We start from the raw sequence: 18649 nt of genomic DNA, 5'->3' as shown, positions 1-18649 counted from the left end.
GAGCATACTCCACCACGCTCCTCCTATATTGGATTCACATGTGGAGAATTTCGTTGAAATTAGAATCATGTAGGGTTCCTAACGATGTTTTCCTTCGCCGACGAGCACCAGATGAATTATAAATGCCTGGGTTTTAAGCCGCAATTATCAGTGAAGATGTACACTTTACAACCACTGGGCCATCTCGGCTGGACTATTTCTACGCACAATGCAATTGTAACTTTAAAACTACAGGTTACTAAGTCATTTTCGAAAAAAGAACGATATCTTTATTGATAGATATTGATCAAGACCGTAAGTTTTTCAGAAAACTCTCGTATTTTAAAATACATATCATAAATTACTATAATAATACTAACTAGGTATGATGTCTATTTAATTTAAATCGCTTATATGTATATAAGGGTGATGGGTTTTTCAAATTAAGCAATTTGATTCATCTAAAATAGAGTTTAATTTTGTTAGTAACAAATACATTTTACAATTAAAAAAAATACAATAATAAAAGCTGAGTATTACAAACCTAAAATAGAGAATCGACAATTGCAATGTTCTTGCTTTAATTTTTAAACAACAGAGACCAAATGAACATTAATTAATAAAAATAAATACTTTTATAACATGAATGTCTTAAATCAATATTTTAAAATTAATTGACACTTCTTATGTCATTAAAAAAAATATAATATCTTTTTTACTGAGTCAACCTCCTTCGACTCAACTATTAATTACTAACTACTAACACAAAGCTTACATGTATATATAAAAATAATCTAAAGAAGATATTATACAGCGATAAGATAACAGAAAAGGTAAGATGAAATCATACGGTGTGAGCGTGTTACGAACAAATTCTTAACAAAAATAAGAAATCATTGTGTCGTCGGACGAGGTAGCTGAATTTTATAGAATCGTCTATTTTAATATAATAATAAAAACCGAAGAAGGATTTCCTAGAATGATACGAGAAACGTAAATATAAGGAAGTGCCAACATTATAAATGAAAATGAAATGATTATAAAAATATATACTTGGTAGCGATCTTATTATTTCATCAAACAAATACAGAGTAAGGAGCACAAGAAAAAACTTAATTTCCATGGATTGTAAATAATAAAAAATAAATTGTAAATAATTAAAAATGGTTAATTTATTTATTTTATTTCGTTCTTTAACAATGTGTACACTGGATATAATAATATAATAACAAAAGTAAAATAATATTCGAAGTTTCACAATTACTTCACACAGCACTAAAAGGAAACAATCAACATCTTAACCTAATTTGGAAATTATTTAAATCTTACTCAAAAATCAAAATTATCTCAATATATATATGAGACAGCATGTATCAACTTAGACATCATTTTTGTTGCCCATTACGATCTTTTTCAGTTAATATATCTTACGATGCCAATGTGTATGGGTGGCAATTATCTCACGCCCTTCCTATTTCAAATTAAAATATAAGTGGATACATTTTGAAAAACATAGTCCAGTTAACTTATTTTAGTTTATCAAAAAACCTGATTATATATTTGAATATGTAGCTTTTATCAGCAACAATCATAAAAATATATTATACTACCTGTGCCCGCAACCTCGTGCGCGTTTAAATTGAAAAAAGGTAATTGTTGTAATATAAGTTACTTCTAATGACATCAGGGTTCTGCCACTGAAATTAACGTCAAAATCGGCCCAACCGTTCTAGATCCAGTGATTAGCCGGAACTAACAGACAGATGGACGAACAGATAAATAACAGATGAATGAAAGATAGATAATCTAATTATATCAGATTACCCATTATATAAAGATTAAAATAAATAGCTATTACATAAATCAATTGAATCCCGTTACCAGTAGCATATACCACCAGTAGTATATAATATAATAAAGTAAAGCTAATGAAACTGATATGCGGTCAAGATCAATAAAAATAAAATTAAAAATAAATTTAGCTGAAAACGACAGCGATGAAAGGAAGGGATAACAATGATTTCAATATTGTGATTTTCGTATCAGTTGCATTGAAGCAGTTTTGAATGACAATATATGTTATCAAAGGATCTCCTTAAGTTACTGTTAAGAAACGATTACACAAATATATAACGTGAAGATGTACGAAGGTAGTTTGAAACAATATACGTCTTTTTCACACGCTGTATATCACTTATATGACAAATTATTACAGATTGGTTTATTCTAGATAAAACTGTTCAGTGAAACTGAGAAAGAAAGAAATGTTTATTAGGACACAGTATTATAAGTATAAAAAATTTAAAGCATAAAAAAAGATAACCCACTAGAATAAAAACATATTAACCAACTATAACTACTCACTAACTTAATATACAAAAAAAACAACAACACAATGATACTTAACGTGTCCTAAAGGTTACCATTCAACTTCCAAGTTGGGTTCCAAGAACCCAACGCTAATTTTCAATAGTACCCTGTGTAGTTGTGTGGTTGTGATTCTGAGCATAGCAGTGCAGTATTTTGTATCCTACACAAGTTTATTCTTAAAGTGAGATATAGTGTGATTACTGATTGCTTTTTACCAGTATGAATAAGCTTTATATCAGAATAAATAATATTCAAATCGACATAAACGTTAGGCTTATTTTAAAACGGGACAATGTTGAATACGGCGGACGTTCCGTGGTGTCGATTGGTGATGACATCCAATCGGATTATAAGAGTAAACGTAGATACATTTTTTTATTGTATAATTTGACGGACGAGCATATGGTCCACCCGATGGTAAATGGTCACCATCACCCATAGACAATGACGCTGTAAGAAATATTAACTATTCCTTACATCGTCAATGTGCCATCAACCTTGGGAACTAAGATGTTATGTCCCTTGTGCCTGTAGTAACACTGGCTCACTCACCCTTTAAACCGGAACACAACAATACTGAGTACTGTTATTTGGCGGTAGAATAACTGATGAGTGAGTGGTACCGACCCAGGCGGGCTTGCACAAAGCCCTACCACGAAGTAAATCATTACATTATCTACCTATAATATTTCTTCAGCTAAATTAACAGATTAGTTGCTAATCGTCGTAATTGACTAGCGCCATCATCTTATACATATCTGTAGATTGCCGTCTACATGGCCAAATGACTTGGTGGTAGGGCTCTTGTAACTCCGTCTATATATTCTATTGCTAATTAACAATAATTTTACTGTCATGATGTAATTTGAAGGTTTAGTGAACCTCCTTAGTTACAAGGTGTGTGACGTACTGGTGATACAAGAAATGGCTAAGCTAAAGTCGCTAATAGGTAGTGGAGACCATACAATCAGATGGAACATTTTCCCGACTGTCTTTTTTATGTAAAAACAACATTGATTAAATTTAATAAAACTAGTTTAAGTATTCGAGCGATAATACAACAGGATAAAAACACGGTACTTCCCATAAAGGACGATCTTTCCCTGAAATTCTACCTTGTTCTTAAGTAAATGTCATCCATCAATCTTTGTAACCACGTTTCTCAAATTTACTGAACCATAATTACATTAAGAAGTTACTGTTCTTTAGCTTTAGTCAATTCAACTGAGCGTGGCTTTTTCTTCTTTTTATTTATTCAATACACTGTTTATAAGAGACGTTGAACATATTTTTTTGATTTGTGAAGTTTTTCTGATTGACTGGTGAAACAGTGAAATTAGGGCACAATATGCTATATCAGATTCTATTTTAGTAAAAGACAATATACATTTTGTCAAATCAATATATAATAAAAAGAAACATATTAAGGAGAAATCGGCAAATGTTGGACAATATTGTGCCAAACTTACAACCGGGATTTGAGCAGTATAATATAAGCCTTTGATTCTATTACCTTTGCTCCAATTAAAAAAAGTTAAGTAATTCTTTTTTTTTTGCACACTGACAGTTAGGTATTTTGAAAGGTTTTAATTACAAAACTATATACTTATATTGATTGTGGTAGAATAATATTTTCTTGATTTTAAAAATAAAGTTCTTGGTAAAGCTATAATAAATCAAGACCTTGTAATTAAATTATGTAAGTATGGTGGATGGCTGGCCTGTTGACGTCAAAACTATAACCTATGATTTATTGTTATAGACCTTTCTATTTTTTATTTGTATAATATTAACGAAGCCATATAACATATTAGTGAGTATTCTTCATATGATTACTTTATAAGTATAAAAGTACAATAGTTTTGATGTTTGTACATAAATCTAATTGTATATTTTATGTGTTTTTTAAATGTTTTATTCTCTAGCTAAGGTCACACGTTTGCAATGATTCTTACTTTTTTCCATAAAATATATTGGACTAAAGTATTAATTTCGGGATATTTACCATGTTTTTTTATTTTTGTTCGGTGGCACGAATGTCTTGGTCTCGTGAACAAGACATTCGTAGATTATTAGTAGAAATTAATACCTTTAGTAATAAAAATAACCATGTCAATTTAAAATCTAATATATTGGACTCCCTTCGCGAGCGGGACGGAGATAGATCCCAGTTATTTTCGACAAAATAATCATAAATTGCATGACATATATTTGCTATCTTGATATTAAAAAATATCTAGTAGGATAAGCTAACAATTTTGATTTGGAACTGAACTGCAGAACTAAGCACTTAAGAAATTTAAACCTTAATACTCGCCTCAAAGAGAAGGGCGGGTTCCATAATAGTACAGTAATGGGAAATACGAAGGTTCTTACTTTGCTTGAATATAATCATATTTACAAGCGATACATCGATACAGATGCGAATATTAATATTTAAAAAAAAATCTCATGCGCGGGACAAAGTCTGTTTTACTATTTTATGTATATAGAGATAGAAGTCTTAGAAAGCCTACACAATGACATATACAGCCTACGCACTGTCGTCAGCGTGACTAGCTAAAACTTATATTTATTTAGAAGGCTCATTGATAAATATGATCAAAATAATTATACTCTTGATACTTGAAAGCGATATTTTAGCTTATTAATGAGAGGGTTTTGATTATGTGAGAACGATATATTTATAGCTGGCCGTCGTATATCTAAAAAGACGGTCTGACGTGGTGATTATTATTTAATATATAAAATAAATATTGTAATACAATGAGTATCGAGCTGGATTTCTTCGTTCCTTCGTTACTAATAAGCGTTACCGTAATCTTCCTTTTTTTCTCAGGCGATTATTAAAATAGTCTTACTAGCGACTCGCACCGGCTTCGCACGGGTGTAATGCTGATACTATCAATTAAATTTAAAACCTTATTCTTATTAACATAAGAATTACATTAGGTCCTTATATACCTGTACTAAAATGTTTTAAAAATAGATACCATAGATCTCATGACCGCGTGGAATGTTGGCAAGAATGTGTTAGATATTTATAATATACATAACCTATTTTTTTAACCATTTTAGTATCTGTAGAAATCTCATATAATTTTATTTAATATTTACAACCAAACTAATTATATCAAAACTAACTTTGTATGTTGATAATTACAATTTAATTACAATAAACAATTCATATATTTTTTTGAATAATTTAACAAGCAATAATAATTATAATTTAACACAAAGGTATATCGTACCTTGATTGCCAACACCTCGCTGGTCCACGGAAAAGAGTCACGTGATTCACAATAATGAACAGAAAAGTCAAAGTACCCTCTTATTGAATATCAAGTATCAATACAATTCAAAAATACTTTAAATCTAATTATTATTATTACACAATTAATTAAACCATATAATAAATAATGGAAACGTTTGTATAATAATCTAATTATTTACTAATTTCTTACTTAATCTGTCAAATGCAAGCTTATTTCTTATTTTTTTATACTTAAGTGGTCACAGTTATCTTCACTATTTGAAGAATAATTCATCCCTATGTATTCAGCCTCATAAGCTATATTCTAGTCATACGAGGTAGTCCCCGAACGGGTTACATATAGGTATATTATACGGCTAATGTAATTGTTTCAATGTACTAAAATGATCTTAATATAAATGGAAATGAAATGAGATGTATTTGCATACTTTGAACGCGTTACATTGGCCGTCGGATAGCTGTATAAACTAATTTACATAATGATCTTAATTAATAGCTTATTTGACAAGATAAAGTTCATATTAATCGACGAAATGTAACCAATAAAGTTAATTTCGAACTATATTTATGTTTTAACATAATATGATTGTATTTCTTAGAGTATTTAACGTGTAAAGAAAGTGTTGGTGCCTTTATTATAAGTGTCTTAGACGTTTCATAAGTAGAATTAACATCCAGTGATGATACCTTCTCATTATTTTCCTCTGCTGGGCTAAAGCCTTCTCTACACATTTTCCACCACACTGTTTCAATGCGGGTTTGGTGGAATATACATGTGACAGAATTTCTATGAAATTAGACACATGCAGGTTTCCTCACGATGTTTTCCTTTACCACCGAACACGAGATGAATTACAAACAGAAAATTAAACACACGAAACGAGGTAAAAATTAAAATTGATATATTTTACCTTTACTACCTGATAACTAATATAGCATTTATATTTTATATTAAAACAGACTTATTGAATGCAAACATTGAAACTTACATAAAAAGATTAAACACCACGTGTAAAAGTACATATTAAAAATACAAAATTATAAGTTGCAATGATTTTAGTTTTCAGTGTAAACTAGGAGCTGAGTAATATTACATCTGTTACCGTGAAGCGGTCAGCAAATGGCGAACATTGGACACTTGCCCCTATTCTAATATGACCATAATTTTACCAGCAAAGCGGGACGCGATGTCACATAATGACTTTTTAAAGGAAAATGCTTTTCGAAATATTTACAGAACAAAAGAAAACAAAGGTATCAATGTAATATATAGTAGCTTGGCCACCTCTCATTTGTATATAGTCGTTATAAAGATATTATAATACTACAGCTCCGTTTCAATCCGGTTTCAAATAGCGTCATCCGCATAGATCCTACCCACGACCTATCCTATCGTATTTCATTTTTCATTCAATTTTATTTTTATTATAATACCATATAGATTGGAGCTGAGATGGCCCAGTGGTTAGAACAGGTGCATCTTAACCGATGAATGCGGGTTCAAACCCAGGCTAGCACCACTATATGTATGTGCTTAATTTGTGTTTATAATTCATCTCGTGCTCGGCGGTGAAGGAAAACATCATGATGAAACCTGCATGTGTCTAATTTCATCGAAACTCTGCCACATGTGCATTCCACCAACCCGAACAGCGTGGTGGAATATGTTCCAAACCCTTTCCTTAATGGAAGAGGAGGTCTTATCTCATCAGCGGGAAATTTACAGACTGTTACTTTACTTTTTACTTTACTTTTATATAGATTTATTTCTTACAGTCAATATTAGATACGATTAATTTTAAGTGTTAATATTTTCGGAGTTACAATGTGATCTATTTGTTTAATTTTAAGGTGTTCACGATGACATATTTTTATAAAAACGTGAACTCGCATGACAACGGGACTGTCCCAATCAAAACGGGACGCATGGTTACGTTATCGTTTCCTAGTGCAAGATTTACGCTCAATTGAAGGGGAAAATAAAAATATTAGTGAAGACTTCAAATGGGTTTTCAAATAAAATATATTAAAAATGGATAAGAATAGACTTGCAGCCGGAATACACGAGAAATTGTAAGCTTCTTTTATATATGCACTAGCGACACAACCCGGATTCGCACGATTGCAATTTATTAATACATTTTGACATTTCCATGTTTACTCATCATGCTCATGCCTCATGTATTATTCCATATATGTTACGTTTATCGTTGGCTCCCTCGGTGGTCTAGTAACTAGACATAAGGCTCCAGATCCCAAGGTTTTGAGTTCAAAGTTCAGACGTCGGGCCGATAAAAAATTATTGGTTTTCCATGGTAAATTCTTAGTAACTGCCAGGTATCTATAAGTTGAAGCACCGTGTCTTGGAGATCACGTAAGCTGGTCTTGCGTCGAAACTCGTTGTGGTTGTCCGTCCTATCATGTCATGAGAGCGCATATATATTTACGCACACATCTGTGCACTGTATATTATAGCCACCATAGTAATATCCTATCCCAAGTTTTATTGCCTAGTGTTATCAATGCAATACACAGGTTGATTGGGGTTCGTATATTTTTTCTATTCTCGAAAAAAAATCAAATATATTTTCATTCTGCGAATGCTCGCGAAAATCTTGCGAAATCTGTTTTATTAACTTTACTAACTCCTTTACTTCTGGGAGCAAATCAAGCCCTTGGTGCGTGAGTTCAGATTGCTGTCCCATCGGACAAGGGGAAGGCAATTCCTCTCCCTTGTCCGATAGGTGTGTGCCTGTGTTCGTACACACTTGTATGAGCTCGAAATCAAACACAATAACAAGAAACAAGGGTTCACTTTATTTGGTCTTTGGCTTTGCATATTTATAGCACAGATTATAAATATACAATGACGTTTAATTCAATCATTTAATAAAACAATAATAATCAAACTGTGAAGTGGCATGGTGGGATCATCACTTTTGATTTTGTTTTCATTCCTTTTATTTATCCTGGGAGGGATTTCCATCAATACAGACTAGTAACTACAATTATAATTATGTTATATAATTCCGATAAAACAACGGTGTCAAAATAAATGTATGATGTACAATATTAGCAAAGAACAAAACAATACTTTAATATTGTAGAATAGAAGAATAAATATTACAAAATATATTCAAAAAATAGTCTAAAACAACGAGAAAATTTTCTATAAAAAGAAAAAGTAAGGTTACTTAGAGTACCTACACAAAAAATTAAAGAGTTTTTAAGAAATAGTGTTAGCGATTATGACTAACTAGAAACAGTGGCGGATTTACCAATAGGCTAAGTAGGCACAAATTTGTTATTATCTTACACAAATAAATAAACTTAACGTAATCCGTACGTAATCCGTATTCTCGTCACTACATAGCGGGTTGGAAAAATAATCTAGTAACTGACTATCACCAAGTTTATAATCATACTAATAACGGGAAAAACCGATGTAATGAGGACGATAGAACACAAATCATAAATGTTCCAAAAAACGTAGGGGCGGCAAAAATTGAAAATCCTACTAGCCAACTAGCGGCAGCAGATTTGTAAATCCGCCACTAACTAGGAACTATATACGAAAAGCATAAGTATAATAAATAATAACACACTAGACCACTTTATCTCATGCCCAGATAAGGCTAATCTCCGTTAGTCGGTTTCGGTCAGGACATCATTGTACTTAAATAAAAAAAATTGATTGACAAATCATCAAATATGTATCATATAAATAGAAATAACTTTAAGCGAAATGATTTAACTTGTAAATCTGACAGACTGTAACAGGGTCGAGAAAGAGGCGACTGTAATCTGATACGTGATGGGCGGTCAAATAAAAAACTGGAAAAAATCTCGCTATAAATGTAACTTTTAAATTTTAACCTAGTAGAAAGTATGGTCTTTCTTGGAAATACTTAATATGAAGTGAAATTGTCTCATTGAACATGTATTATTATAATGATGTTATCTGGTTTATCATTTTAAATTTATGATTAAGATTTTTCCTTCTATTTCTTGTATTTTCTACTGTTCAGATCTTAACACACTATGAAGCGATGCGTGGTTAATAATTGCAATTTTGAGTACCTATTTGATTTCCAGCCATATTTAATTACAAGACAATCAAAAATAAAGAAATATACTGTTTAAAGGAAGGATGTGTGCAATGGTTGAAGGTGTCCTGTCACCAGTGATAGTAAAAGGACATTAATTAAGTTATTTTGCCCACTATTAAAGGTCTTTTTAATATGTGATAAATACAGAATGTCTCACGCATTATATTATTTAAATTTAATTTATCACTACCTTAAAACCTAAGGTACACAATTCAGGTACAATTCTACAAACTTTTTATGATTATGATACCTTCCCGATTCTATTTGATCTTTGTTAATTCCTTACAAAAATAAATTTTAAATATAACCCCTCGGTTATATTCAAAATTTATTTTTGACTGGTCCACCAGTTACAAATTTTTTGCTCGAAATATACGCTACGCGTTTCACAAACACTACTTTTTAATAAACACTACAAAGGGTACCCTTTCCGTCGTTTCAGTAGGCGCCACAGGATCGCTTTCGAATGCTACAGTGACGCCCTTACGGTCGGCCTGCCTGTGCGGGCCTCCTACAGGCCCTAGAAAGATTCCCAGGGTACTGAGAACCCCGGAGAAGGGCGTATAGCGCTTCTTTCTCCTCCCCGGTCTTTTTCGGTGGAAAGGTTTTGCAGCGGAGACCAGTTGAACTTATTTATATGTGTATGTTACAATACAATTTTGATTATATTTCGATGTAAATTCGACCGAACCGCCACCGTTTACGTTTCGATTCGATCGCGTTTTATAAGCTCTTAGTTATAACGTTGAAATCGTCATAGATTCATCCTAAGAAAACAATTTTCGAACAATAAAAGTTTAATAATGCAATCTTCATTTTTAATCAAAAAGTTTCACGTAATTCTTGATAATTCAACTGAACTTGTGAGATTTCTTCGTTCGTTACTTGGATACCGATTACTTTCAAATATTGCGACGTGGAGTTGAATTTGCATCTCTCAGGTATCGAGTACTTTTAATCATATTGTTATCTTACTATTTGTAACCCGCAGCGTCGCTCGCATTGTACCGGTCGTTAGGTGTTAAGTCATAATGAAGAAGCTTGTATTTCCTTCCTTTTGACGGGAGTTTCACAGGACTATTTTAGACTACAACCATTTTTTTTTAAATCATAAGCACACTTCTAGTTAGTAATAAAATGACGAGCTTTCTATTCAATATATTAAAAAAATACGATAAGATATATCCTTAGCAGTTAATCTAATATTTATTATGAATTTGAGGAAAAACTGGCGCTTCGTGCATCGAAATTAGTATCATAATTTTGAAAATAAAAGTGGTATTAGTAGGTAAGTATAGTGACTGAATGAATGAATCATACTTTATTACACACCACGAACAAAAAAAAAACAAAGAAAGTAACACAAATTAATAAAATGCAAAAATAGAATATAAAAAAAAAAGTAGATTAAAAGTGTTATACAAAGGGCGGTCTTATGGCTTATTAGCCATCTCTTCCATACAACCCAATCAGAGGCAGATATTGTGCAGTCATAAACTTAAATACAAATATTTACACACTAATACTTCTACTTACTACGTATATAAATATTATGTATAAATAATCTTATAATATCTCTATTATACACTAATACATACTTAAGATAATAAAATAACTAAATGTAGTCGTCTAAATTATATTAATTATATAATATATATTAATTATATATATTATAATTTTATTAATAGATTTATATAAGGAATGAACACTTTTTAATATATAATACTGCTGTATTATATGTAATAGCAACTCGCATACAATATAAAAATCTAAGTTTTGTCCGCCATCTTCGACTGAAAAATTTTATTAAGATAGTTCCCAAAATAGCATGGTGGCCAAAAAAATATTTTTCTCAAATAAAACAACATTAATAATTCCAACTTTTATTGTATAAAACTTATTTTTATAAATATAATCACCTTACGACTACTATAGCATGACATCGCGGAGACAGCACGGGGTCAAACAATTTCACCAAAAACACCTTCTCAAAACCGTTCTCATACAAATACAATAACCTATCCAACAATATAACACTCTCAATAACTTGCGCCAGACATAACCTCACGAGGTAAAACAGAACGATTTTTTTCCACTGGCAATTCATATTTTTACCCAAATCCATCAGGTAAGTGTCAGGTAAGCTATCATAGAGACCAAGTTTGAGTAAAACGTCCGCCGTTTTGAAATATTCATTGAAATCCTTACACTTCGCTCCTATACCCTTCAACTTCCCTTCGGACAAAGGTAAGTCAGGTAAATGAGTTTTGATGATTACCTGTAAAATAAATTTATTATGTATGTATGAAGTTATTTTATTAGTTTTCGTCATCTACATATTTTTTTACTGTCTGATGCAACATGTAGCGTTATTTAAAAAAAAACACGCACGATCGCTTGACATAGAGATGTCCCAGTGGTTAGAACGCGTGCATCTTAACCGATGATCACGGGTTCAAACCCTACCTACTGAATATTCAATTAATTTGTGCTTATAATTCTTCTCGAGCCCGGCGATGCAAGAAAATATCGCGAGGATGTATGTGACTAATTTCAACGAAAATTTTGCCACATGTGTACCAACCGGCATTCAATTAGCCAGCTAAGCATAATGCAAAATGTATTAACCAGAATATATACTTATAATAATAATTTTGGATAATATTGGACAACATCACATACATTGATCCCAATGTAAGTAGTTACAGCACTTGTGTTATGGAAATCTGAAGTAACGACGGCACCACAAACACCGAGATCCAAGACAATATAGAAAAGTCATAAACTTTTTCTGACTCGGCCGGGAATCGAACCATCGGACCGACTGAAGCCGGAAAACACTCTACTCGACCAGGAACCAGGTTAGGACCAGGTTGACTTACCTGAAGCATAGCTCGGTATAGCAGACTCTTATCGGGCAGCTGCTGGTGACTGACGACGCGGTCTATCGACTGCGCGGCGAGCATTCGGGCGTTACGACCTAGACTATATCCTAGAACATACCATCATAGTATACTTTATTCAAGTAGGTTTTCACAAGCAATTTTTAATCATCACTTTAGAAACTATGTTAGGTAACGCTTCCACCAGTTTAGAATGTCAAGAAATAAATGTTGTTAGTTTTATATAATTATATATGTATATATGACATTTAAGAAATCAACAATTATTTAACACTAGTTGTCGAACGCGGCTTTACTCTTATTATCTTATCTTATGGGGTTGATTGTCATATATTAGGCAGAATAGTATAGTAGTAGTTCCTTGGACTTCAAGTTTGCTTCACAGAAAATTGCGTCAAATCGGCTCATTGGTTTATCAGTTATAAAGCGACAGACAGACAGTTACTTTCACATTTTATAATATTACCACAGATTTTCAATAATATTTATAGGTTCCTACTTTTAGGGCAGTGGAAAATTTTGCCGCACCTCTCAAATGTACCGACATAGGGAACCCGTGGCCCGCGGCTTCGGGGGCGAAGTCCCGCTGGAACGTGTCTACCATCAGGTGGTCGGTGGTCTCGTGCAGGAGGTGGTAACAGCACGGCACGGTTAGCGCCGCGCAAACGGTCGCGCGGTGCGTCGCGATGCGCAGCGACGCCGCGCCCAGGTCGCCGCACGTGTGCAGCCCTGACGACCATTTGTTTACAAACACACACATTATGCATGTATAGACATTACTGCCAATATCAGAATAATTGGCTATTTGACTGGTTTTTAAAATCCATTTTATATTATTTAGTACAGGTTAAGGAACCCAGTAAAAGTTGATTTTTATTATATCCAGTACATATATGCCGAAAAGTATCATATTAAAAATTCCATATTTAAATAACGCGCGAAAACGCTACTCGGACAATATAGCGCTGCAATGGGGTCGGTGACGTCACTTTGCTGTATTTTAATCTGTGGTACATATAGTAGAAAAGCAAGGTTTACAAGAAAATGACTTCATCATAAGCCCGTCTAATCAGGAGCGTTTTGTGTCAAGTGACAAAAGTTTGAAAAAACGCATTTTTGTTTATTGATTTTTGAATAAATTAAGTATTATTTTCAAGTTTCGTTAGTAAATAACCATTTTTAAACTCATAATATACACCGATTACAATAATACAAAATTTATTTTTCGCATTGTCAAATAGCCTATTGCCAATAGTGACGTGTCACTCGGAGACACATATGGTATCAGTGGATTGGTAGTCCTGACTGACATTATACACACAAGTTGATAGTGTGGAAATTAATTTAACCACCAATTGAAAAAAATATACGCCACTTTTCGACATATTCACTTTTATACACTCTTAAATTCTTTAGACGTAGGGCTAAATATTATACATTTACTTGGTGGTAGAGCTTTGTGCAAGCCCGTCTGGGTAGGTACCACCCACTCATCAGTTATTCTACCGCCAAATAACAGTACTCAGTATTGTTGTGTTCCGGTCTGAAGGGTGAGTGAGCCAGTGTAACTACAGGCACAAGGGACATAGCATCTTAGTTCCCAAGGTTGGTGGCACATTGACGACGTCAGGAATAGTTAATATTTCTTACAGCGTCATCGTCTATGAGCGATGGTGACCACTTACCATCAGGTGGCCCATATGCTCGTCCGTAAACCTATACAAAAAAAAAAAAATTTAAGGCAGATCTGTCGGTGAATAAGTAAGGATTGATATTTTCTTCCTAATCATTGATGTCCTATAAGTTTATAAGTTGAAAGCAAAAAGTTATGAAGTGTTTATATCTCCGTTCCTATTTTTTTGGATTTATTCCCTACTTCCAATTGGTGGTTCAATTGTTTTGGTGCAGTACACATTTTCTGCCAATCAAGTATATAACGTAACGCAATTTGGGGGGCGGAAGGTCAGTCTCATAAAACGTTGGTCAAGAGCTTGATTAATCAATGATACTCACTATGGCTTTGCGAAAAATGCCGTTTTGAACGTAGTAAAATTATAATGGAAATAAATAGTTAAGTGTAATAGTATTATATTATAAATAAAGATATATTAGTCAAGAGCTGTTAGTAGCGCACAATATAGTTGAATTATGAGCAAATCGCATGAAATAGGTAAATCAAGTTTTGTTTAACTTTTTTCCCACTACCATTGGAATAGACTATATATTCGCTCACCAGTCAAAAGTAACCTGATATCGGTGCTGGAATGTTCTGGAAACTTCTCTCTCAGGATCGCCGCCAGGTCGGTGTGTTCTGTGATGTAAGCGGTCGCAAATCGATGCAAATTCGAGTTGATGCTTTCCGATATACTTTCTTCGCTACCGTCTTTTATCTTCTTTGCTATTGCGTGCCATTGTTTCTGAGGACCATATGAGTGGATTGTTAATGACGTATGACCTTTCTGGGGCCCTGATAACAACATCAACAACAGCCTGTAAATTCCCACTGCTGGGCTAAAGGCCTCCTCTCCCTCTGAGGAGAAGGTTTGGAACATATTCCACCACGCTGTTCTAATGCGGGTTGGTGGAATGCATATGTGGCAGAATTTCTATGAAATTTGTCACATGCAGGTTTCCTCACGATGTTTTCCTTCACCGCTGAGCACGAGATAAATTATAAAGACAAATTAAGCTCATGAATCAGCGGTGCTTGCCTGGGTTTGAACCCGCAATCATCGGTTAAGATGCACGCGTTCTAACCACTGGGCCATCTCGACTCGCCCTGATAACGCGTTTGTAAATGATTGTGATGATCAATTGACAATTTAGGTCTTGAAAGCGTATCCAAACTGTGTTTGTTTAAGTACGCTTGGTACATTTATCGTATTAGTCACAATAATATGATCGTTATTACAATGGCTGGGTCTTTGACCATCAAAAACCTTTTTTGGCCCTAGGCCACAACTCACAACTAGTGAGCAAAAACGTATCTAATACATTGTTGGCAACAATAATTAAAAAATAAAATTTTGTATCAGTGTTGTAACAATAGCTAGCAATTAGTGGCTTAGCTAGATAAGGAAGGGCCCCGGTGCATAGAAAAAGAATCGGGCCCTCACCCGCTCTTTCCCAGCCCTCTTTAACTAATAATAAATTACCCCTTAAAATTATAGATACCAAATAAGAATTATTTTGCGCAGGGTCGTGATTTTCTAGCTTCAGAAGCTTAAGGTTTCAAAATCAAAATCAAAATAAACTTTATTCGAGTAGGCTTTTACAAGCACTTCTGAATCGTCATTTTACAATTAAGCGAAGCTACCACCGGTTCGGAAAGTAGATTCTACCGAGAAGAACCGGCAAGAAACTCAATAGTTACTCTTTTTAACATTTAAAAAATACAAAGTCATGTTAATTAAATACAATTATTTAAATTAATATATCCTGCTTGGAAGTAAACAGGTAAAGAACTGACCTAAGGGGCCCTGGTACACTGCACTACCTGGCCCCACGATAGCGACGCCACTTATAACAATTAGAGTCGCATTCGCATCTTTTATTACATATAAGTTGATTTTTATAGCGCCATTTAGGGACGAGTTACTCAATATAGATAGTATGATCAGTAAAACGGTATACAAGTCATATAATTCCAGATATTAATAAATTCATTTGTACATATATCCTTATATATTCTATGTAAAATTTTTAAATTACCTGTATGATTTTAACCCTTTTCTCAGCATTAATGATAGTGCGCTGATCACAATCCACCGTCAAGCTAGGCAGGTGGTAGGCTAATGTTAAAGCAACGGGCAGGTGACCTCTACCACCACCTGCCTCAACGCAATGGGTTGAACCGCTTGCACTAAACAGTGACGCGACCAGATGTGACATAGTTTGAACCTGGAACAATATTGTATAAATTGAATACATTTCTTACTATACAAAAAAATACAGACGAATTGATAACCTCCTCCTTTTGGAAGTCGGTTGAAAAGAGTCCTGAGTCTCTTAGAAGACGTTATGATCCTTCAAGGTTTTATCTGGAGAAGCGAATAAGCTATTTGACTGGTTTTTAAAATACATTTTAAATTATTAAGTAGAGGTTAAGGAACCCAGTAAAAGTTGTTTTTTTTTAATTCTAGTACATATTTGCCGAAAAATATCATATTAATAATTCCATATTTAAATAACGAGCGAAAACGCTACTTGGACAATATGGCGCTGCAATGGGGTCGGTGACGTCACTTTGCTGTATTTTAATCTGTGGTACATATATTAGAAAAGCAAGGTTTAAGAATTTGACGGGAGTCGTGCTCAGAGTACCACATCTAAAAGCGGTCACTTTAGAGACAGATAAGGCACCGCTGGTTTTTTAGTGAGTATTCTGGTGTACCAGAGCACACTAGATGTCCTGGGCACTGGCTACATGTAAGGGAATGTTCTGCCTGAATTGAGCGAGGTAAATTAAGGATATCTATAAGGTAGTTGGTAGATTTTTGAGAATCAATAAGCATGGGTAATTCTTCTATATTGAATAATGATTTTTGAATATATACAAACTTCTTGCTACTGAAGATTTCTTGACACACAATAACAATAATTTTTGATGACATATTACTTATGTTTGCAACCAAGACTTTGATATGTGCAGTGTTATGAACTAACAATATAAGGTTTAGGTTTATTCACTGAGGAAAGTTTTAATTGTTTGAAATTATCTGTCCCCCTTCATTTGTTTCCACACCAGTACAATATCTTTATTTTTATCATAAACTAGCAACCCTTCTAACTACGGCTTAGCATGGGTACAAGCTGTCACTGAATAAACTACAGATTTATTCTTGTTTCTTTACTATATTGTCGATTATTGTATTATATACAAAACCTTCCTCTCGAATAACTATATCTATTAAAAAAACTGCAACAAAATGCGGTGCGTAATTTTAAAGATCTAAGCATACATAGGGACAGACAGCGGTAAGGGACTTTGTTTTATACTGTGTAATGATAAATATATATTTTTTTTAAAACAACCTTTTTTTTATAAAATACTTACTTCATAGCTCTTCTTGCTGGTCATGAATTCTTTAATCCGGACTTCTGGTTTAATATCACCTCCCCATGACTTAATCTTTTCTTGAAGTTGTGACCTTGAGATGCAGTAGCCATTGTTCAAGCTTACACAGTGAGATTGACTATTGAGCACCCACTTTGACAGCTCAGTTTTATCTAAAAATTAATGAAAACAGATAAAATATTAATATAATATATAAAAAAAGTATACATACTTTATTTAAGAAGGTTGTAATAAACACATTGTCATTTTACAAAACTAATTATAGGAAGTGAAGATATCACTGGTTCTCTAGATAAATGTTGAAGATTTTTTATACATTTATGTACATTGTCTAATTTATTTTAATATAATTATAAAATAATAAATTTTCATGTCATTTAACTTAGTATGTATTTAGTAATACCAAAGTCACAGACATCAGCTGAAATTTTTAGTTAAACTTAAGAAAATTAAGAGTAAATAATTGATTTCTTAGCTTATATTTTACATATCTGAATGCAAATACAAGACAATCAAATATCAAGCAGCTTTTATCCATTGCAATATTTACTAATGAAAAGACTAAATCAATAAATATTCAGACATACCAACCATCTTGTTCCCCCTTGGCACATTTCCAGAACTGATCAATAGCATCATTCAATTCTATATCATCTAAATACTGTCTTAAGTCTGAAGGTAACAGGTTCTCCCAGTGGTTGTGAGTGAAAAATTCCACCATATGACAATTTGCGAGCGACAACAGTGGTGATAGATAAGTTATTATTCTGTCAAGTTGCTGACGGAGTTTGGATGCATTATCCATTTTGGCTTTAACTGAAATAATAAAATTTGAATTCGTTTTTACTTCGGCAATGTCAAACAGTAGTGTTCTAACCTGCAAAAATATGAATAAAAAACATTAAACATTGAGAAGGGATAACCATTTTTATATCAC

At 33.2% G+C, this 18649-nt stretch overlaps 1 protein-coding gene across 1 annotated transcript; it reads right to left on the bottom strand.

Moving 5' to 3' along the window:
* Positions 1-11599: 11599 nt before the first annotated feature.
* On the bottom strand, positions 11600-18550 carry LOC124535552 (probable methyltransferase-like protein 25). Its single transcript, XM_047111782.1, has 7 exons — positions 18304-18550; positions 17692-17864; positions 16347-16535; positions 14869-15052; positions 13164-13364; positions 12615-12724; positions 11600-12010 (listed from the first exon to the last, which is right to left on the bottom strand). Exons 1-7 carry the CDS (start codon positions 18515-18517, stop codon positions 11648-11650), a joined length of 1434 nt encoding a protein of 477 aa, XP_046967738.1. The 5' UTR covers positions 18518-18550; the 3' UTR covers positions 11600-11647.
* Positions 18551-18649: the final 99 nt, after the last annotated feature.

The sequence above is a fragment of the Vanessa cardui genome, chromosome 15, assembly GCF_905220365.1.
Source record: "Vanessa cardui chromosome 15, ilVanCard2.1, whole genome shotgun sequence".
Lineage (NCBI taxonomy): Eukaryota > Metazoa > Arthropoda > Insecta > Lepidoptera > Nymphalidae > Vanessa > Vanessa cardui.
The sequence above is the reverse complement of the archived record's forward strand: the minus strand, read 5'-3'. Positions and strand labels throughout refer to the sequence as shown.